At 39.0% G+C, this 22,265-nt stretch overlaps 1 protein-coding gene across 7 annotated transcripts in view; it reads left to right on the forward strand.

Annotated features, from left to right (window-relative positions):
• The window catches only part of PATJ (PATJ crumbs cell polarity complex component), a 159,031-nt gene that overhangs the window by 22,541 nt on the left and 114,225 nt on the right, over nucleotides 1-22,265 (forward strand). For 4 of the 7 annotated variants that reach the window (XM_026108637.2, XM_026108638.2, XM_064516294.1 and 1 more), the window contains exons 10-17: nucleotides 1,455-1,546; nucleotides 2,811-2,952; nucleotides 3,267-3,401; nucleotides 9,957-10,033; nucleotides 12,509-12,565; nucleotides 13,975-14,109; nucleotides 17,454-17,618; nucleotides 19,378-19,506. In XM_026108637.2, coding sequence (XP_025964422.2) covers nucleotides 1,455-1,546; nucleotides 2,811-2,952; nucleotides 3,267-3,401; nucleotides 9,957-10,033; nucleotides 12,509-12,565; nucleotides 13,975-14,109; nucleotides 17,454-17,618; nucleotides 19,378-19,506 — 932 coding nt within the window. The remainder of the gene's footprint in view (nucleotides 1-1,454; nucleotides 1,547-2,810; nucleotides 2,953-3,266; nucleotides 3,402-9,956; nucleotides 10,034-12,508; nucleotides 12,566-13,974; nucleotides 14,110-17,453; nucleotides 17,619-19,377; nucleotides 19,507-22,265) is intronic. The other 3 variants (XM_064516291.1, XM_064516292.1, XM_064516293.1) reach the window with 3 other exon arrangements.

Consider the following 22,265-nt stretch of genomic DNA (forward strand, 5'->3'; position numbering starts at 1 on the left):
ATTCCTGTCTTCACTGTTGCTTATTTTTCCCCACAGTACCTATAACAATTCAGATGATACATCTTAAGAAGAGTTTTAAAACAGAGCATCAGATGTCCCCAGATCATGTCAATTTTTGAATGGCATCTTCAGTACATACAAAATAGCTCAACATGCACTTCCATTTATTTAATGAATTGTTGGTGTTAGGGTGGAAATGATCAATCAGATTAACCAGTCCATCTCCCTGCCAGGCAGGCGATGCGGAGGATCTTAGCTGTGCGTGATGTGTATGCCACCTTCACGAGGTGACTTACTTTTTTGTGACAGATGGCTGCTTCAGTGTCTGAATTCTGGGAACAAATTGAAATATCTGTGCTTGGGTATGGGAACATGGAATCAGGTTTTTTTCTACATCCACTTTAAATTAGAGCTGTAAGCTCATCTTTCAGTTGTTGGTTCCACAAATGATAACCTGTTTAAAATTGACTCTATTGAATATCTGCTTTTGGACAAAGAGGCAATGTTTTTTTTTTTTTTTTTTTCCTGTCATCCCCTTCCTTGTGGGACTGGAGAAAATATTCTGGGAATGGGGAAAGCGTGATGCAACTGGAGTTGGTTATCCTGCATCCTCTAGCGTTGCCCCTCGGGAGCTGGCAGGCGAGGGCGGTTGGGAGCAGCGTGTGCGAGGCAGTGGCAAAAGCAGGGCTTGCAGCCCTAGCAGAGGGGCTTTGCTGAGCATGGATCAAGCAGGCTGGGCAGGTGGGTGTGTGCATGTCTGAGGAAGGTTAGTGAGAAGAGGATGGATGACGTGTCAGGATTCACCAAGATTAAAGATCAGCATGCCATATTTATTGGGGGTGGGAAGGGAAGGATTAATGTTTCAACTGATGATTGTTTTTACTGTGGTTTGTGTTGTGTTTTTTTTAATTATTATTTTTTATTCCCTCATTCTAATTAGAAGTTAGAATTAATAACCAAACTTCAAACATGATAAAGGACAGCTTTTTTGATTTCCGTGTTTCTCCTTTTTCATTAAGATTTGAAGTACTAAAGCTGTAAGAGGATAGATTGAAGCCTTGATCAAAGTACTTAAGCATATACTTTACTTTTAGCTTAGGTAGTCCTATTGAAATCAAACGCAGCAAGGATTTAAGTGATTGTGGTTTAAAGCCTGTGTAAGCACAAGGACGAATATGTGGAGGAGGTGGCCTTCTGTGAGCCACATTAAGGAAAAATTATAGAGGTCAGTGTACAGCTGCTGGTATCAATGCTGTTCTTCCTATCAGGGGTTTTCAGTTGTTCTTAACAGTCAGGCTACATAAGTGGTATGTGCAAATGTCAGTGGTTTGCAGAATCATGACAGTGTGGACTAAAGTCTGTGGAAAAGGCTGTGAATAAAAACTTACTAAGAAAAGAAACAAGTTAGGTTAATTTACTATCTTGTTTCTCTCTTTCCTCCTTCTTTCTCCCAGCAGAACCTTCAGGGATTTTTGTGAAAAACATAATACCTGGGAGTGCTGCTGACCATAATGGCCAAATTCAAGTTCATGACAAAATTGTAGCTGTAAGTAAAATATTCTGCTCATACATTGGTGTAGAACTAATGCTTCATTACGTATATCAGGATTTAAAAATGATGTAGTAAAATCTTTTTAAAATTAACCAAACCTTGTCTGCTTTGCAGAGGGAAGAATTTGGTGATTTGTATTTGTTCAGGCAGCTACTGTAACAGAAATGAGCTTTGATTTGCTGTGGTTAGCATATTACTTTGTATTCAAAGTAGTAAATAGTAGTTAGCTATAAAATAGGCAAGCATTTGGACTGAACTGTTTCAGAGTAGAGAGTCTTGGCTTTTGGCCTAAATTTAAGATGAGCAATATCAGCTTCCGTTGAAGTCAATGGGATTTGAGGATGGTTAAGATTTTGCAGGAAGTGGCATATTGTTTATTGTCCTTAATAAGTTTATAGCATAGTGTGGATACAATCAAAATATTAATAGTCACAATTTATGTTTAAAAACCCAAGCTTTAAATGTAGAAAAATTAAAAACCACTGAATAATAGTGAACTGAGTAGTGGCCAATTTTGCATTCACAGTACAAACAGGAATGAATTACATACTCTTTTCATTGTACGAAATAATCTGCATAGAGATATGATTTTAAATTACTTACAAGATGTGAGCTGTGCCAGATCTCCTAAAGTCAGCGTCTCCCTTATAAGAGCAAAATCTGATGCAGCCTTGCGCTTTTATCTGTGGTTTTGCAGGAGAAGGCCCTACTGGTGCATGATCTAACAGTGAGGTGAATGGCATATTTTTGGTGTAACCTAAAACATCTGAATCCCTTTAAGAATTAGGCTGTTTAGAGTGGATTATACACACAGTCATTTTCATAGGTTTGTGTGTGGGCATGTTACGAATGTAGGAAAAATGAACAGTGATTATGAACTAAATAGACTTTCACTTTGACTGCTTTTCCTGGGAATCTTCATGCAGAATACTCTTCAAGCTGCTCTTCACAAACAAAAAAATTGGCAGGGGCAGGGGAGGAATAGTTGGTTCATGCTTCCATTGGATTAGTAAATTCCTGTTTTGTGGTTTCCCCGTGAACACAAAATAAGTTACTATGGTGCTTTCTTTTTAAAATGTGTTTTGAAAATATTGTGCAATTCATGAAATGATTTAGTGAAATTCTTTTGCAAATAATACCATCTTTGGGTGAATAACCCTTTAACTTCTGCAAAAAATAATGTGGACATTGCTTACAGTGAATGGCACAGCATAAGAATGTAATGTGATTGCTATAACGTGATTATTTCCTGTCTTAGGTTGATGGAGTTAATATTCAGGATTATACGAACCAAGAAGTGGTGGAGGCATTGCGTAACACAGGACAGACTGTGCGCCTTACCTTGCTTAGAAGGAGACTTTCTTCTGCTACTCTTTCTTCAGAAAGATCATTAGATAGAGGTAATCCTTTTTATCTTTTCAGTGATTGATTTTATTTCCCAGTCAGTTTGTAGTGACCTAATTAAACAATTAGGACTAGATCCCACACCATCCTAGATCCTGTAAGGGCACACTGTGGAAGATGAGATGCTTAAGAAGGAATGAAAGGAAAGAGAAATGAGGGATTTGGGAAGACTAAGCACAAAACTCTTGTGTAGCAAACAAAAAAGCTATTAGTGAGGAGTAGTTACTACTTCATATCTTTTGCAGCATCTGTTTGATTTTTTTTTTTTTTTTTTTTTCCCTCCCCCCCCACCCCCCACTTGTTTTCATAGTGCAGCCAACTGTTCCAGCCTTAGTGTCCCTTGGAGCTGTAGGGATTGAAACTAGCGTGGACAGTAAGAGTGGGGAAAACCAAGAACAGAAGGATAATCTTCAAAATGAAAAGAAACAGAGTCTACATAAAACAGGTGGATAGAATATCTTGCAGCTTCTTTTCCAAGTCTTTGAATTTTCTTTAATCTAGTGTCTATTCTGATGGTCTGTCATAGCTTACTTTGGCTTTAGGTTTTGCTCTGTAACAGCCTTTATTCAGGTTCCTCTGAAGTGAAGCTCTGTTAGAGCTATCAACTCCTTCCACCCCCAAAATGTAGTATTGTGCACAGGTTTGCTGAGGGTGCATTCCGTGGCGTGATGGAGGCTACTGCTGAAGATGCTGAACAGTGTTAGCCTCTCTACTTTGACTTTCTCTCACAACTGGCTGTCAAGTCATTGATTAATATTCTTTGACACCAGTGGTCTTTTTTTTTTTTTTTTTTTTTTTTTTTTGGTAGATTATAGGCAGTGTCACAATCACATTTGCTAGCACTTTCAGTACTCTCGAATGAATCCCATCAGCCCCATGGATCTGAATGCCTACAGCTTCTTCAAGTAGTCCCTAATCTGTCGTTCCTCCAGTGTTGCCTGTCTTTCTCCTTCCCAAGGCACGCTGGCGTGTGCAGTTCTGGGATCAAGTTTTATCTGTGAAGACCAAAGCAAAAAAGACACAGAGCACTTCTGCCTCATTTGAATTTTCTGTCACTAGGTTGTACCCCCATTCATCAACAGATCCGCTTTCCCTCTAAGCTTTCTTTTGCTACCAGCATGCCTCTAGATCTGAATGACATGTGTCACTGTTGCTCACATGAATGAACAGCAGGGGATAGCTGCCAGCAGATTGGATGAGTCTTGGCAATCTCTTTGCAAAGACATAAATACGATTTTTGGGCAAGTAAGCAAATTTCTCTGGCCAGCACAGTACCACCTTATCACCACTCATTGATTCTAGCCCTTCCTAGCCCTGGTCCTACTCTGATGACCTCAGGTGTCCTGCCTGCAGTCTTCTGCTATTGACAGAACTTGTTCATCCTCCTCTGTTGCCAGAGCCCTGAAACAGATTGTGAGGTGAACAACATCAGGAGGAGATGGAGCCTTCCTCCTCCTGTCAGGAGTCACAGTTTTCCAGCTTCCACCCTCTCTAGGAGTTCACATCTGCTTCCTGATCCAGTTTTGCCTTAGCCATTTCTTCCTTCTTGCTGTCATAGGCCTTGGCTCCTAACTCGGCAGAGTCTTTTCAAGTATTCTGTTGATTTCCAGTTCATCATCCCTGATGCCTGATTTGTTGCCGTTCCCTCACCTGGCACTGTGGCAGCTTGATCAGAACCCACCTCCTGGCCCTGGCCTCCTTCAGCCTGGGACCTGGGCTGCAGTGTCTGCCTTCAGGAGTTCTGCCTGAGTAGAGCTTGCTGAAGTCCTGGAGATGGCAGCAGGAGGGACAGGGGATCTTATGATGCCTTGTCTCCATTTGTAGGTCATTTTCCATGCACAGCATCTGTCTCGTCTGCATACCAACTTCTGCGTAACTGCTGCAGTTTGCCTGTCCCATTTATAGTGCTTTTGGTCACTGACATTTCCTAGAGTGCCAGATAACTCATAAGCCCAACCAAGTTACATCAGCCTTCTGTGAGATTCCCCCCTTGGAGTGAACCTCTCATGCTGTCTGTTGGTTCCCAGACCCCACTCATTTATCCTGTGGTACCAGTACTGTTGTGTGCTGCTTCCTCCCATGCTGCTATTGGAAACTAGAGTTAAGTCTCTGAGCATGCAATTTTTGGCTTGCTTGTCCTGAGCTTACTAGCCAAACGGGAAAGTTACTGACTTCATCCCTACGCAGGTGAATGAAAATCTCTAGGCTGGAAAAGGCAGAAGAGCTGATAGCTGGAAACAGTAGCCAGAAAGATAGGAGTTGAAATAGGCATGCATTTTTAACAGTAAGGGCAACTGGACATAGGGACAAATCACAAAGGAATAGATTGCTTTGTTTTTTAGCTGACATGCACATCAAGGTTGAAGGCCTTTCCAGAAGGCGTGCTTCAATTCCCCTACAGATTCTGGGCTCATCTACAGGAACTTCTGGGTGAAATTCTACAGCTTGTGTTAAAGTCAGCATAAATTATCCTTATGCTTTGTAATTTCTAAGCTATGTATATGTAATAGAGGATTCTAAATTATGGCTGTCAATGAATAACAATTTTGCTGTGATTGTGGAAGATCTGTCAGTATTAAAGACAACCTGGAAATGGGAGAAATATAGCAGTTCCTATGTTTCATTCTGTTTTACTTTTCTGTCCAAGACTTATAACCAGACATCCTGTGTTGTGACTTCTGCATATTCCCAGAAACAGGAAGCCAAAATGGAGATTGTTGAGTAGCTAAGATGTGAGGTTATCAAAGCATCATTTTAGCTGTGTGAATGTAAAGGCATATATGGATTAGTATTTGCACTGGAGGAATAACTTAAAGGCTTAGCAATACATGTAGCTGGTAGGACTTACAGTCACTATTATAGAGGCTAGGAAAGTGTTTAACATGCACAGTCCAGTGTTGTTTATCCAGCCCTTTTTTTGCTCTGAATATTGTGGAACTTTCTGTGTATAAAGTATTTTCTCTTTCTACTAAAGTGAATGATACGATATCTCTATAGTCAACTGTTGATTACTCTTGATTGGGTTATCTTGTGTCGCAGACTGCGGATGTTTGCCATGATGCAAAGAGAACTTTCTCAGGAAGTTGCTACCCAACACCTAGAGCTGTGCAAATACAGCGTATCAGTGCCAGGATCAGTTTAGTCTGGGAAGTAAAGTTGCTTTTGCCTGGCTTGAAGTTAATGAACTCTGTTGGTCTCAAGGTGTGCTATCTAGAGAGGCCTTAGTGATCCCTGTTCTGCAAAGCGTCCGCTTGGATCTAGCTTTATTTATGAGCCCTTTACGCAGCAGATCTGAACTGCTTTGATATAGATCCACTGCCTCTCCATGTACGCTCCAAAACCCCTAGTTTCAAGAGTTGTTGTTAGGTTGTAGCCAGATCACGTGTATATGAGGGGCTCCACCTCGACTGTAATGTCGTGCCAATCTCATAATCCCTTTCCTTGGAGCTCTGTGCAGATGCACCTGGGTCTGGCAAGGATTTCATTGCCTGGAATTAATAGCTCCCAGTCAGGCCTGTCCTGATTTCTTGCAGAGGCTGTGTGGTATGTATGCACTGCATTTCCCAGTGCATCATGTAGCAAGTGTATTATGGGATCTTTCTATTCTCATGGGTGTCCGAGCTCCCCCTGCTCTGGCTAATACAGTATGATATGTTTTGTGTGAACAGTGTATCTTGGGATACTGAAATTTAAACACTGCTGGTACTCTTGGTTTGCAATCGGATACTGCCCTTGATACTATTTAGTATTGCTGGTTCTCATTGGACCTTTACAGAATCATGAAATGGGCATGATTTTATAACTGAGTAATGCATCAGTGGCATTTAAGGCAGTGGTAAGCAAATCTCATTGCTCGATTGAACTAATATTTTATAGTGGAAAAAACACTTGCAGTTACAAGGTTCTGCAAAAGGTTTTTGCTATTGTAAAATGTGTGTGTGCACCTCTGTTTAAAAAGGTGAAATATGCATTTGCAAATTTTGTTCATACTGAAATATGGTACATGTGATTTCACCTTGGAATAGAATTTAGTGGCCAAGTTTAAATTCCAAAGATAGGTGCTTATTTTGGACATGGTGATGGGCACTTAATTATGATGGTGTTAAAGTAAATACAGCTAATTTAAGGCTCTGACTAAACTCTGGAAATGCTTTTGAAAGTTTAATGTAAAAGGTATGTTTTATAAAATATGTATTACTTCCCTTTAGGCCCGGTTGTGTGAAATTCTTATTCAAATTGTGTTTCCTGGAGAGGTATTAAATAGTAATTCTGTCCAGGCAAAACCATGCTTAAACAGTTCCATTACAAAGGCAACATCGTTCAGGATGCAATGTATACGAGGCCTTAAACTTTCTGCTAGCAGACTAGAGGCAATTAAGTTAACAGCTGCATCTGCAAGACTGCAGACTGGGCAGAACTGCTTGTTTTCGCCTTGTGGCAGTATGCAAAACCCAAAGATATGATGATGCTAGCCAGGAGCTTAAAGATGGTTGGAGAATAACATCCAGCAGTAGAGACGATAAAAGTAATGCATTAATGAAGTGTAGGAGAGCACAGCACGCATCCTCATACAGGGAGTTTGTGAAATCAGGAGGAGATTGCAAGAAAAAAGGATCCCTATTTTGAAGATGCCAGCAATTTTGATCAGAAAGATGATATTTGCCATCAAATACAATACATTTGTGATTTATTCTTGATACCTGCTAATAAGAAAGGAAAACTGCACGAAGTGCAGGCAGCGAGGCAGAACTCTGAACATACTGAAAATTGCTGCTAATGAAAGCTGACCCTGGGAGATTTTCCTTTCTGGGGCCTCACGCATTGCAGAAGATGTAGCATGTATTTCAGGCCACGAGAAATCAAGCTGGATGAAAGACTAGAAAGAAATAAATTCCTATTAGTTGCCACGTAGAAAAAACTGTTTATGAAAAAGAGCATTGAAGTGAATTGGGTGATACTGCTGGAATTAAGTGTATCTAATTCAAACCCCTTTCTCCAACACTTCCACAGTTCTGAGGAAGTTACAAGCAAAGACCTCAAAGTCTGTTTGAAAGAAAGAAAGGGGAAAACTTTGAATGGAGATGTGCATCAGCACCTGTTCAGAACAACCATAGGTTTTGGTAGCGCTTTTTGGAAGTGGCAAAGAAATCTGTATTCAGCCAATTGAGTGCAACTTAGAGTTACTGAACTGAACTTTGAGCTTGATCCGAAGACTTATTACTCTTGGTGAGGCTTAACATCCATATCTGACTGCACAGGGGACTGCAGGTGCTTAGGTCCTGTGTGTTCAGGCTATAACTTTGTAATAGCAGAAAAAGAAACTGTAAAGTATTTTTGTCCCTGTGTATTTCTGCAGATGGGAAGAGTAGAAAGCTGCACTCGTGTTTTGTTTTTCCAGCAGCTGAGAAACAAATCTAGTGATCAGCCTGTGCTTGATAAAAAGGCGCATGGAGAACACTTCTCAGGAATTTCAGTTAAGTTTAAATACAGGAAAAAATCTTCAGGTGCAGATCAGAAATTTTAAGATGATTAAAGTAAGATTTATTTCCAAGACAACTGTGGTCTGTATTTAAAAAGCACAGATTTTTATTCTTGGTGGGGTTTCTTTTTGGTGACAAAAATAGTTATCCGAATTGGGGGAATCCTTCAATATTTGTATCTTATGGGTAAGAGGGACCCCGGATTGCTCTCATTGAACTCTCAGGTGTTAGGCTCCGAGGAGTGGGATTTCTCGGTGCAGTTCAGGTAGCATTTGGCTACCTGGCGTGACTGATGAGGTTTGGAAGAGATGCAGTGATTGGTTATGCTGTTGTATAAGGTAATTTAAATCTTTATTTTTAAGGAGCTGAAAACTTCCATGTTACGAAGTGATGCAATGAGGATTCTTTTGCAAAGCTTGTAAGCTAGTTTTATCTTGCAACCTGCAGAGGTGTTGAAAGCCCAGGAAGTTAGGCATCCCGTTTGCGTTGGCTTTTGCTAGTAGGAAGGTCTGAGCTTCTCTTGGTACCTTAAAATCCTCCCCTTGAGGTATTTTGCTTGCTGGTTTGTGTGCAGCCTGGGAGATGGTGATTTACATCCTAAATTTTAGTATGACACATGAGCAATACAAGTGGTCTGTGCCTTGTCTAGACATCTGACAAACTATTACAGTCATTCAGGGGAAAAGCAGTTTTCAGTAATTCTGTCTCCAGTTGCTGCTGCTGTAGCTGCTCGATGGAATTTGCTTTAGAGTTTGATTCTTACCAGTTAAACATTTCTTCAGCGTGGAACTTTATATGTGCGCTGAGCTTCTGGATGAGGTCAAACGCGGGGCAGCCAGTCATTTTATGCTGTCTAGCTCTGTCAAATTGTCTTACATGAATGTAATACTGCCTTGGTTGCATAAGTAAGAAAGCTGAAAAGATATAAATGTCAAGATAGCCAAGTTCCCACGGAAGACTGGTTTAGAACTGGAGCTTATATTAAAGCTCATGTTACTTACTGGCCTAATTAAACTAGACAAGCCTTTGTACCTGCCAAATGTATAAATAAAGTCTACGGCTGCATTTGTGCTGATGCAGCCCCTTGATAACAGCAGTATCTCGTCAGGTGTTTACTTCTTAAGGAGGCTCGTTTTGGTGGGAGGTGATGCTTCCCTGGAGGGGCAGGCATTTATATAGCAACAAATTATGAAGTTCTGTGAAATTCGTTTTGCAGCCTGAAAGACTGATTTATTTACAGTACTGTATGGTACCGAATTCACATCTTGTCAATGCAAGCATCACCTCTTCCACTGCTTAGTTGAATAAATCACGCTATAGTAGTAGCTGACATGGTGCATTGTTTTCCTGAAAGTTGTTTTGTGATTTGCACTGTTTGATAGACGCAACTTAATGCAATTTCCTTTTGGTGATCATTGTAATCTTTTATTTACGCTGAATTTTTATTGAAGTATTTAGAAGTAAATGTATTTCTGAATGTACAGTGTGCTTATAAATTTAATATGTGCTTTCATATTTAGAAAGAGTCCCATTCTCTCCAGCATATGAGCTGAAATCCAAGTGGGAAAACCTGCTGGGACCTGATTATGAAGTTATGGTATGTTATCCTTCAATAAAGTACACTGATGTATGTTATTTCTTTAAATTACAGATCTGTGAGCTTAGCATTACAAGCTGTTTATAGAACTGTTTAGTGTTTGGAACAGATCAGTAACAGCAAATTTTGTTTCCCTTAACATCAAGGCTGAAATACAGGAATGTTATTTCTTTTTAAATTCTGTTTATATAGATGCTATTGTTTAGGCAGGACCAGTGATTTAAGAAAATCAACTTTCCCTTTACTTATCATAGCAGCCACTTAAAATATTTGGCATTTTTATGATTTTGTTTATGATCTATTTGTTTTATCGTGCACTGGGGAAAAAAAGGCTCAGGATATTACTCCTGTGTTTCACAAAGAATCTTACAATTTTATTCAAAGAATGAAAGAATGATTTTTCAAATGTATTGGAAGAAAAGGAAGTAATTCAAGGTAGTGTAACTTTGTGGTGCCGGTGCCTATAAGATGCTTGTTCATCTCTTACTGAATGATTACCAAACAAAAGACTGTTTACTTTTTCCAGATATGAATCGTCATAAGGACCTGACAGAAATTTTAATTCGCTGCTGCTCTGCAATGCTATGTTAGCCGCTGAGCATAGATAAAAGACTCCAGCCGACATTCTTTCCAAAGTCTTAACAAAATCTCACCGCCACCAAGAAAATACCTTGTTTGTCTTTGCAGTACTTGTCCACTTGATTTAGAGACACTTATTTTTACTACTTAGAGTAGCTATCATTCCATTCTCCTGCTGGAAGATTTAAAGTAGCTTTAAGAACTGTCTTGAGAAACTGGCTCCTCTTCTTTCCATTAGCACTCCTTTAAGATCTGAAGTTCATATAAGATTATGTACATGATTCAATAAATCTGCTTTGCTACCCACTTTAGTTGCTTGGTATTCCCATTCTTACATTTCCCGAGTCTGATATTACTTCCCTTAGCATTATCACACTTTCCAAAGAGGATGAAAACCTGCTTAGTTTGTGAAACTGTGCATTTCTAATTCTTCTTTAACTGCTGCCAGTAAAATGGTGCAAGTGAAAATATTAAGAATTGGTCCTTTTAAATAATAGAAGGAAACTGCCACGGCAGCCCGTTTTGAAAGCTGTCTTTAGTTCTTCCAGTTTCTGTCTTCTGTATGTACCTCTAGTCTTGCTTGGCCGTGGTCAGTGGCAACATTTAGTTTGATTTCAGCCTGATAGCTCAGTCTGTTTGACGCTATCCTCCCTCCTGTGTTTGGCCCCACTGAAACCAGCAGAGCACCCAAAGGGGACAAATTTGAGTATTTTCTCCAAGTACTTCTCTGAGGAAATGGCTATTGAAGAAGGGATTTAGTATCGCCTGTGACTCCTATGTTTCTGATTCTTTGTGGTACCAGCTTTAAGGACCAAAACAGATCTTGCTGTAAGAGAGAGAGAGACCCTAGTATAGTGCGTAGGATTTATGGCTGCGTGGTATTTGTTGCCAGGTATCTAACCGGGAACAGACAACTGCGGAGTTATCAGTCATAGATTCATTTAGTTACAACTGAATGGGTATGAAATGGATTCTGTCTGTTGGGAAAAGTACCTTAGGTACTGGGAAATAAGACTCTGGAAGCCATAATAAAAGTTCAGCTGGAAGAAAAAGCTGAGACTGAGTGTTATTTTGTAGATACTTTCTTTAAACTGGAAATTTCCAAAGGAGCCTGAAGGAAATAGTTACCTAATTTTACAAGGCTGTATCTTTCCAAATCTAACAAGTCTAGCAATCATTCCAAACATACTCAATTTCAGTGCCCCAAGCTCCTACCCTAGGCCACAAAGATTGCTGTAGATTTAATCTTACTACGTTTAAAATTTGAGTAAATAACCTTTCTAAGGTTACAGATAAATAAATGCTGTTAAAGAAGAACAGTACAAGAAAACTGGTGATAAAGGTTATAGTCATTATATTCAAAAAAGGAGTGACAGTAAATCCCTTCAGTACATCTTGAAAAGAAACGCCTCCCCCCCATAAAAAAACACTATTGTGGGTTCAGATTTTAACTCATTAAACTCATGTGTTTCAAGCATGTTGGAAACATGCCGCAGAAGATAGCGGTTAGTGTAGGTGTTAGATGACTATAGTACCTGCAGTAATAACTTAAGCTGTAGTACTTTACTGATTGGCAAATCAGTTTGGGTATTTGTGTCAAACATAATTGCATTTTGTGCTTGTACAGGATTATTGAACTTGATTTTAAAATTGGCATTTGGGCTTCAGAAAAAGGGTAACATTGCAGTCTGCTAATTGTGCACAATTGCGACATTCCTAAATGCGAGTGTTCTGTGTCTGAAATTTGTTTAAACATTTGTTTAAAATTATTTTGCATTGATATAACTTTGTTTCAATACAATTTATTTTACTCAGTCATTTTTTGCCAGAATTCATCATTCTGCTAAAGTCTTTATTGTACTGCTATTGAAAAATGTTATGCTGTACAACTTCTAGGTTGTGAATGTGGATATGCCCATTACAGATGATTCAGAGCTCCAGAAGTACTCAAAGGTATGTTTTACGTGATGTTTTCCTTGATGCTATATGTTGGCAGACGGGCATGACCCAAAACTCCGGATCTGTATGTTTTAGAAATTTGGAGTGATTCCAGTTTTGTGGATCTATCTTATTCTTCCAAAAGAGGCTGCCAGTGGGCTGCTTGTCTTCTGGACTGGTCCAATACCTCTTGTAGCACAGGCAAGTGCACTTGGAAAAATAAGCTATGCAACTTAGCTGAAGCTTAAGGAAAGGTATTAAAGAGATACACACATGTAAGCCTCAAACTCTTGAGGAATTAATTATATTGAAATTCAGTTGTAGAATAATTACTGAAAGCCACTGAGTGGAGCAGGGTTGCTGCATTTGAGATATTCTGCTGAAGAATGGCGTAGGCCTGCAGAGGGCTTTGTGGTAGCGATGGAGCATTGCTTTTGGTTGGATTGGTCAGAGCTGAAATTAGTTTCTGTCTTCTGAAGCTTCTGCGAGACTTTCAAGATCTGTATGTTAGTATCATGCAATACTCATTTTTGGAGGCGACACATTTAAATACCTGTGGGGATGTCTTGGTGAAGAAAGGCCGTAAAATAATCAGACATCGTTGTGATGGGATGCCGAGGATCAACGATTGGCTCTTTTTACTGGAATATCCAGAATAAACTGGAGAACCAGAAGGACTGTCAGTGTTTCAACTTAAGTAATAAAAAGCCAGAAAACTGCCAGATTGAAAGAGCAGATACTGTTGATCGACTTCTCTCTCTGTCCCCACGTTGCCGTCATTTTTCCTGTCTTGTCTGGATAATGTCTCAGTCTTATCCTAGTCTTCCTAATATTAGCAGAAAGACTTTGATGGTTGGAGGCTTCCTGGAGAAAAATGTAGGGTTAAGGAGGTCTACCAGGAAAAGACCAAGACAAAATCAATGGAACACCATGCAGCAATAAGAATGCCAGTGTTAGCAGCTACTTGCAGAGGATGCTTTATGGATATTTTTCCTCAGTCAAAAGTAGTATTGGTCCTCAAGAAGTGAGAGAGCTGATTTTGTCATGGCTTTTTACAGACTTCCTCTGAACCAGTGGTTATGGAATTTCTTTCAGCTTTGTTGAAAACACCTTTTTGGTGGTTTTAGACTTTAGAGGGTATTTTTCTTCCCTGCATTTTTTCAGTATGATAATGTTATTTAAGAGTATAGTGCAAAATGCCTTTTCCCCAAAAGGAAATACTGTTTTTGATTGTACAATCTGTTTGTATAGAGAAATTATGGACATTTGTGCTGTAACACAGATGATGTCAGTGTGAAGACTTAATCATCTCACTATGTGTTTACTTTAATTGGTGAGCTGTTGAATGCTAATTGTGTTTAGAGTGCAGTATGTAGATATATATAGATATATATTGCTTCCTAGCCATACTTATCTTTTGGCAGCTATTACCCATCCACACCTTGAGATTAGGAGTTGAGCTTGACACATTTGATGGACATCATTACATATCATCCATTGCTTCAGATGGTCCAGCTGCAACACTTGGCCTTCTGCAACTGGAGGATGAACTGCTAGAGGTAAAACTTTCCAAAATGAGAACAACTATGTTTCCTGTTTGCTTACCCTTCTTAAAAAATGTTTGTGTTGAATTTTGGCTGCTATACGTGTGCAATAGTAGTATTAAAGAGGTGGTGGTGGAAGTGGTTGAAGCAGTGCTTTGGAAGTCAGAGTTCTCTCCTACCACTGTTTCATTCCTCCTTTATGAACAAAATGGTGAGTTCTTGTGACCTCGAGTGACTTTCATGTTGGTTTGTGAAATATTTGACATGAGTATCAAGAATCATGAGGGCAGAGATAATATTTGCATTGAATGTATTTGCATCTGTGGTCCTTCACTTCACTATTTAGAGCAATTTGGCATTAGCTTTGGCATTTTATATGGTGGGTAATCTTCCTTAATATTTGTCACTCCTGAAAAATTTACAACAGTCTCAGAATAATGGTTCCTGTTAAGCATTACAACTTGCTTGTTAAGCGTTAAAAGACAATTTGTGTGTATGAGCTAGTACATCAGTTTGTTTAAATATGTATAAAGAGGTATTGTGGCGGCTTTGAAGTGATCAGAATCAGACCAGACCTGATTGCTCAGGAAAAATATGCATTTAATAATATTAAAATAATATCTAAATTGTGTGTGTGTCTATGTATATGTTTACATACACATATAAAAAAAAAATTTAAAAGACTGCAAGAAAAAAAGTTATTCACTTTCTATTGAACTCCTACTCTTGCTGGAATATTTTGAATATGAACCTTTTTCTAGTGTATGCAAAGAACTTAATTTAATTGATATCATTGGGAACAGAATCAGGCCTTCTGAAAGATTAATTTATGTTAGCGTTACAGCTCTCTTGCCTTTACTTGTTGTTTACCCTTTAGCATCAAAAATTCATACTCGTATCACTAAGACCTAAAGCATTTTGTTCAGTTATTGCTTAATGGAGGAAATCTTGATTCCAAAAGGAAGGGATTAATGGAATGCTGAAAGTGTTGTTTAAATTCTTAGGCCATTAAACAAAAACTTGTGTACGAAAAGCAATAAAGCAGTGCTTCAGAGTAATGTAGGAAAATTTAATTGTACATTTTTAACAGTTTTACTTAGTACTGTGCAAGTTCACAGATAGGTCCAAAGCTAGTGAGCATAAACTTTCTTCTACTTTGTAGCTGAAAAAAAAGAACAACAACAAAATAAAAATGTGCTCCAGGGCTAAAGCTATATATGCCAGGTTTGAGCCCAGAGTATGTTTTTGCAGCCAAGTTATAAATCCCCTTAAGTAGGGGTTTGCAATGGAAAAAGTGACAGCCCCATTCCTGAAACAGGCGGCTCTACCTGGGCCTGATACAGTTGGGATTAAAATATGATCAGTAATGAGGTTTGTTTGGTTGGTTTAATATAGAGTGAGGTTGAATATTGTTTATTTTTGATGATGTGTTTGCATTATGACAAAGCATGGTATTTTCATTTTTTCCTAATTTTAATTAATTTCACTGAGCTTTTTTCTTTTTCTTTTTTTTTTTTAAAGAGTAAATTGCTTCCTTGTGTCCTTCTCAGGTTTGTTATAAAACTGCTAATGGAGCAGCTAGCTAGTTGTGGCGTGGTAGCTGAGCAGGGTGTTTGGCACCCGACCGGGTTGGAGGCCGGTCCCTGGCAGCGGTGAGAGGAGAGCGGGAGACCCCCCGTCCGCTGGGGGCCCAGGAGCTCTGCTCCATCCATCACCGCGCGCCCAGGAAAGCTGGTAACTTTCCACCACGCTGCCACTCTCAATGCATTAAAAAATCCTTACGCGTAGATACTTCTCCTTAAATAATTAACTAATGGATTAGCCTGATAGCTCAGCAGTTGCCGTAATTCTTGCAGAAAAAAACCGCAGCAGTTCACTTTGCTGTGCTGGAGGCCGGCTACGCTGCTCTCGGTTTTTCTCCTCAGGTGGGCTATAGAGCAAGAGGAGCTCTGGGTTTCTTAGCAGTAGAGGATATATTTATGCTTTATAGAAAGCACAAAGAAAAGAAAAAACAGAGGTGATCTAAAAGGAAATGATATATATGAAGTGAGATTGCTGTGTAGTCTTGCACAAGGCAGTCTGTCTGCAGAACAGGGGGATTTGGGAAGTGTATGGATAGGCTCTGCCTCGAGTAGTCTGTGCACAGAAGTAGGTGCTGTATTTTCTAGCATCAAATGTACCTCAGCATTTTAGTTTGTCTTCAAAACTTCACTCCAGATCCAATCTCCAATTATCCCCACTTACCGTGCTCTGGTTCGTGTTGGGGAGCGGCTGGAGTGCGTGAATTGGATTCCTGCACCAGCGGTTGCTCTCCAGCCACCACGGGCATTCGGTAGGAGACCAGGCTGGAGGTGCCCTCAGAGGAGTCCCTGAAACACGAGCAGCGTGGGGACCGAGTCCTCTGCACCAGCTGGGTTAAATCTCTGCTCTTTTTGGGCTGCGCTACTTGTCAACATAGATGATGTTCACACCTATGACACCTACTGAAATTCTGCTTTCCTTGTATTTAAAGATACTGCTATGGTGCAAGCAGGTGTAACCTCATGATATTGCAAGTTATAAAAGAGAATAAATCATCGTAGTTCTATTTTCCTTAAGAAGTGTAACTGCAATATCCCATTTTTAAAGCAGCGTTATTATCATTTTTTAAAAAAAAGGTCTGTAGTTTATAAGATCCATTAACAATTGCTTTATGGTCTTCTATTGTCACTCAGTAGTTAAGGCTTATGAGATTGTAAGCTTTGTCTTGTCAGGGTTTTCTGATGAATTGCTTACTGTAATTGGTTTGGTTTTTATTATATAAACATTCTTGCGTGTTTTCTGTAGGATCTATTTCAGTTTCAACCATTTTGTTATATTTTAAACCTCTGACAGAGTTATGCTAAGTTTTACTTCATGGTTTTGATTAGGGCTCCAAATCTGTATTTTCTTAAGCAGTTTGGTAAATGGAATTTTTTTTTTAATGCAAACACATAAGCCTAATGCTAAAAATCCAGAGCAAAAAAGCATATGAGTGAAATAATAATGCTAGGAAAGATCTGGACTAGGAAAAGTAGTGAGCAGAAAATGAGAGCACGCTGAAGAGAGCAGAGACGTGATGGAGCAACAGCCACAGGACCTTGCAGGTGAAGGTCGAGTCCTGCGATAATGCATGCATACCGCAGGCTCTGTATGTTAATGAAGCTGTGCAAGCTTAGCTGGAATCCCTAGGTAAAACTGGGCTTTCACATACCGTTGGGGAAAGATGGGTACTTCTCTTCTTTTAATGGCTGAAGTGAACAGAAAAAAGTAATTGGGGAGTCTGGTTGATGCCCTTTTAAATATCTTACTCTGGATGGATATTTTCCTCTTCCGTGTAGGTAAATGGAGTTCAGCTGTATGGAAAATCGCGCCGTGAGGCAGTCACTTTTCTGAAAGAAGTGCCACCTCCATTCACACTGGTTTGCTGCCGGCGCCTTTTTGACGATGGCAATGAATCTCTTGTTGATGAGCCGCGTGCAGGGGTTTTGCCTCTGGAGCAGAAGGTAGGCTCCTCATCCAGTTCCCTTGGGTAGAAGGACACTGACCTTTTGAAAAAGTGAATGATGTTTCTGAGACACTAATTCAGTTTTCTGAAGGTAGTTTTTGTTTTCCTTTTGTTGTTTGATCCAGACCACTTTTCAGTCTGAAAACAACACTTCCTAAAATATGTTTACGTAGTTTTGTGAGGCAGTTTTATATTCAATATAAATATATTTATATATATTTGGTCATATAAAGCTGCCTTTGCCATTCACTGTGGGCTCCTAAGGGACTGCCGGGGTTTTCAGTGAAAGATACTTCATGTTTGCAACAGTACAACTTTTGCAGTTTATACAGGTTGGTCATGAGAAACTTCACTGTACTATAAATACAAGGTAGGTAAATCACTGAGCTAGCACGCTGACTATGTACATCCCATTCATCATTCTGATACTTAATAGGTGAGTGAGAGCTTTGAATTATGCTAAATCACATCTTTGCCACCATTAGCTGATTACTTCCATGTTCTGAATAAAGTTTTTCTGCAGAACTGGAAGAAGATGAAACTTTATGTTTCTCTCCATTGTGGAAACTGTGAAGTCCCAAACGAAAGGTTGTCGTGTGTAATGGTTGTTCTGTTTATAAAACATGTTTATGCCTTGGTTTCTTGTCTTTTCTGACTCAACACCCTCTAAGGTGGGATTTCTATGAGAACAGTTAGAGAAGAAATATGGGTGTTATGTGGAAGCATAGAGTTCAGGGAGTACACCGCTCCTTTTTATGGAAGGCTATATTACAATAGAGCTTGTTCCACAATTTTTTTTTTTTTGTGTTGCATTTTACTGAATATTTTCCATGTGCATCCTGTCAGTGGCAAATATTTGCCATAAGGTGATACTGATTGAATGAGCAGAGGTCTCCTTCTCCTTAGAGCCCTCTCACAGTATTTCTGCTTGCTTTTGACAGAGTAACAAGGAAAAGCATGTGGAAGAAAAAAGTTTTCTTCCTTTTGCCCCACGGCGGTGATCTGCGCAAGAGGCATATTCATCCAAAGAACTAGAATTTAATCAGTGTGAAGTTAATAGTACAAGGTTTTAAGGCTTTTCATGTGACATCTTACATTCACGTTTTGTAAAGATCGTACTGTAAAAGAGCAGCAAAGCTAAAACGTGCATTTTAAGTTAGACAACAAAAGATGCCTTTTTTGGAAGATGTGTTTATGAAGCTGGCCTCACCCAGGGGAGCTGGGTAACTATACCTCTTTCACAATTTTTATGCTAAGGCGTAAATGTAAGAAAATGCTTTTTTAAACTGGGTGTTACTTGTATAGTTACAATATAGGTTTTTTTTTCTACATATGTAAGGCCACAAGTATCAGATAATATCTCTAATGTTCGGACTTTTCATTATCTGCCTGTGCCTGGTTAAATCTTTTATGCTAAGAAATTTATTTTTCCTTTATGCGTCTAATGGGACAGCTGAGATTCATCAACATGTAACAGGTTAGTAATGCTGTTATACATGAGTATTTGTATGCCAGGTTGAGCCCCGATGCTCAAAACAGGTAGGCATAGTCCCCAAGGAATATCCAAGGCAGCAAGCCAGAAAGCCAGAGAAGATACCAGTATCTAAAACTGGAGTCATAATATTCAGTGAAGTTGTAATTCCATAAAAGGTCATATTTTAGGGCATGTATGAACCATTAATAATCAAAATATTGAATGAATAGTGCTTGTAAAGAATTGAAAGCACTGTATTTGAACTAGAACTTTTATTTTTCAGGTGAAACCTGAGGAAGGCATTAATCCTGAGGAGGAAGAAGGGGAATTAGCATTATGGTCTCCTGATGTGAAGGTTATTGAACTGGAGAAAGACAAAAATGGTTTAGGATTCAGCATTTTAGACTATCAGGTATACTTTTCCATATCACTAAATATGAAAAATCCCTTTGATCCTTTGTTTTGTATGGTACCTTAAAATGTTTTGTGATATTTTGGACTACTGGGTAATCGGCTTGGCACTTGGACCTAGAAACTGTGTAGGGAAAAGTAATTTATTTTGAGTCCAACTCTATAAAGTATAGTATAGCGCTTGTTCTAACCTAGTCTGATTATTGGATGTGATAATGAAAAAAGTGAAAAGCTCCAGCTCATAATTCTGAGTTTAAAGGCTAAATGACGGAGGGGTTTGGTTTTTGTTTTATTTGGTTTTAACTTGGAATAACTTTTCAACAATGAGAGCGGCAAGAATATTTTCTTATACATTGCGATATAATTTACTATTTATAAAATTTAATGAGTCTTCTCTTTCTTTTCTGACTGCCTTCAAATCTCCTTTCATTTATGAATACAATATAGACCCATGCTGGTCTGCAAACTGTGGTCCCATTCAAGTCATGGAAGGACTGTCTTCAGCAGGGTTTGGATCAAGCCATAAAAGCAAAACTATCTATTTTTCAAAAGAGGGGCTGCAGAAGTAAAACTTTAACATGGCTGTCCTTCACGTGTGGAAAGTCAGGGCTGATAGGTGAATTAGTATTGCAAACTCAGTTTCTGTACGTACAAATTTGCTTTAATAAGTTGCTTTACTTTCATAGTATAAGAGTAGAGAATGAAGATCCTAAATAATGATTCCTTCCATTATGCTTCCCTGCTAAAACTGTTAAACCAGTATTCCAGAGATATGGATAGAATTTGCAATATAAAAAAAAATATATTAAAAAGAGTTGACTTTCAGAAGTCATTCATAGCTTAAAACAATCTCTGAGAAGAAAACCTCTTCTTTTAATGCCAAAACATTTTGGCATAGGTTATATACTTTAACAGTTAAGCTTCTTAGAAATCAAGGGAGAAGTCCTCTGTCAGTGTAATCAGGGGAAAATTCTACTGAAATTAATAAATCTTTTTGCAAAATATTGGCCCCAATTAAATATATAGAAAACTTCAAAATCTGAAGTCAGAATTAAATGTTCTTAATGTTTCTAGTCAATGTAATATTTTTTTAAAACCTCTAGCAATCGTATTTATAAGGAAATAAAATAGCTGGATTAGTCGTCTTAATAATATACACATCACATCTGAGTGCTGCCTAAACATTGTAGTTTAATAAAATGTATTCAATTGTTATGCATAAATGTCAAATGATATAAAATTCAATTATATTTTTGATACAATAAGACATGAATAGGGACTGGATTCAAATAAAAAATACTTGAAGTATTATGCAAAACCATTAATTCTATATTTTACCAGTGTGATTTAAGATTACTGAAAATAGATCCTGTTAGTCATTTTCGCTGACACATGTTGTGCTGCAGTGCCAGCTTTACTGTAGAGTTGCTAGGAGTCTTTACAGAGCAGTAATACGCAGATTTGCTTTTAAGTTCTCGTATAATCAGAATTAATGAAGGCTTTAATAATGGGCTTTTTATTTACTTATTCGCAGATGCAAATACATGAGCAATATTGTGATACTTTCAGCTAAATTTAAATAGATTCTAATCAATTCTAAATGAGTGGTAAACCACTTAAACTCAGATCTTTATAATGTCAAGATATTTATGTATAAAGTATGCTCTTTTGTTTGGGATTTGCCTCTCAGATCTTTTACACTTTTCATCACGTGCAGATTAATTTTTAGACAGAGGTGTCTGTAACTGTGTGTGCATGTATGTGGATATCTCCGTCACGTTCCTGAGGGCAGGCCAAAGACAATGAATAATTGTCTACACTTAATTGGGGGGAAGGGGGGGGAAGTGTAGTTACTGGGAGACTGTTCAGAGTTCTTAAAGCAGGGTTTACCAGAAAGCACAAAATTACAGTGAAATTGCAGTTCAAAGGACCCGCGCACCGAACTCTGTTTTCTACATTTCTTTTTGCAGTTTTATCCTGTTTTAAAACATGAAACTTCTTAGCCATCTATTCTTTGTTTTGCAGGAAGAGAAAATCAATCTTTATAATGGCAAATACACTGCTTGCATTATGTAGCCACTATTCATAAAATATGAATATTCATGTAGTTACTCAAAATGAGCAAAGTCAAGAGGAGTATTCACAGGGCCTAGTTTCACATCTGCAAACAAGGTGCCTTGGTGAGGGACTGGTCTCTGTAGGCTCCCATTAGAGTTGATGGAAGGGGTGGTGGGAGCAAAAGACTTTTTAGGAGGTGTTTGGGAGCAGAAGACTAACTCCTGGTGCTCTGAGCTGCCCCCGTAAGAGCCTCTCTCTCTTCCTGCGTTGTCTGTCGTGGAAGTTTCCTTAAACCTTCACGTTGGGTACCCAACTTGGAGGTGATGCGACTATACCTCTGGGTTTTTAAGATCCAAATGTGTTTGTAGCTTTTGGGTTAAATGGAACTTCAGAAATAGCAGTGGGAATATTTAAAGTAGCATTGCAGAGGGGAAAACTGTGATGCACTGTTACAGCATCTTACCTTCCACCTCCATCGAGTTGTCATAACATCTTGGAAATGCTATTGCAGTACCAGTGTATGCCAGCCAGTTTCAGGCACTTCTCGTGGGGGAATGGTGGCTGTTACCTGCAGTGTTTCAGGACCCCTGAAATCCTGCTCCCAGAGACGTGTTACCATCGGGGGCTGTTGTGGCACTGATCAAAGCCAGATGCTCTGCAGCAGTGCAGGAATGTTGAGCAATTAGAGAACAGGCTGCTTGC

This window comes from Dromaius novaehollandiae, chromosome 8 (genome assembly GCF_036370855.1).
Source record: "Dromaius novaehollandiae isolate bDroNov1 chromosome 8, bDroNov1.hap1, whole genome shotgun sequence".
NCBI classification, from domain to species: Eukaryota; Metazoa; Chordata; class Aves; order Casuariiformes; family Dromaiidae; genus Dromaius; species Dromaius novaehollandiae.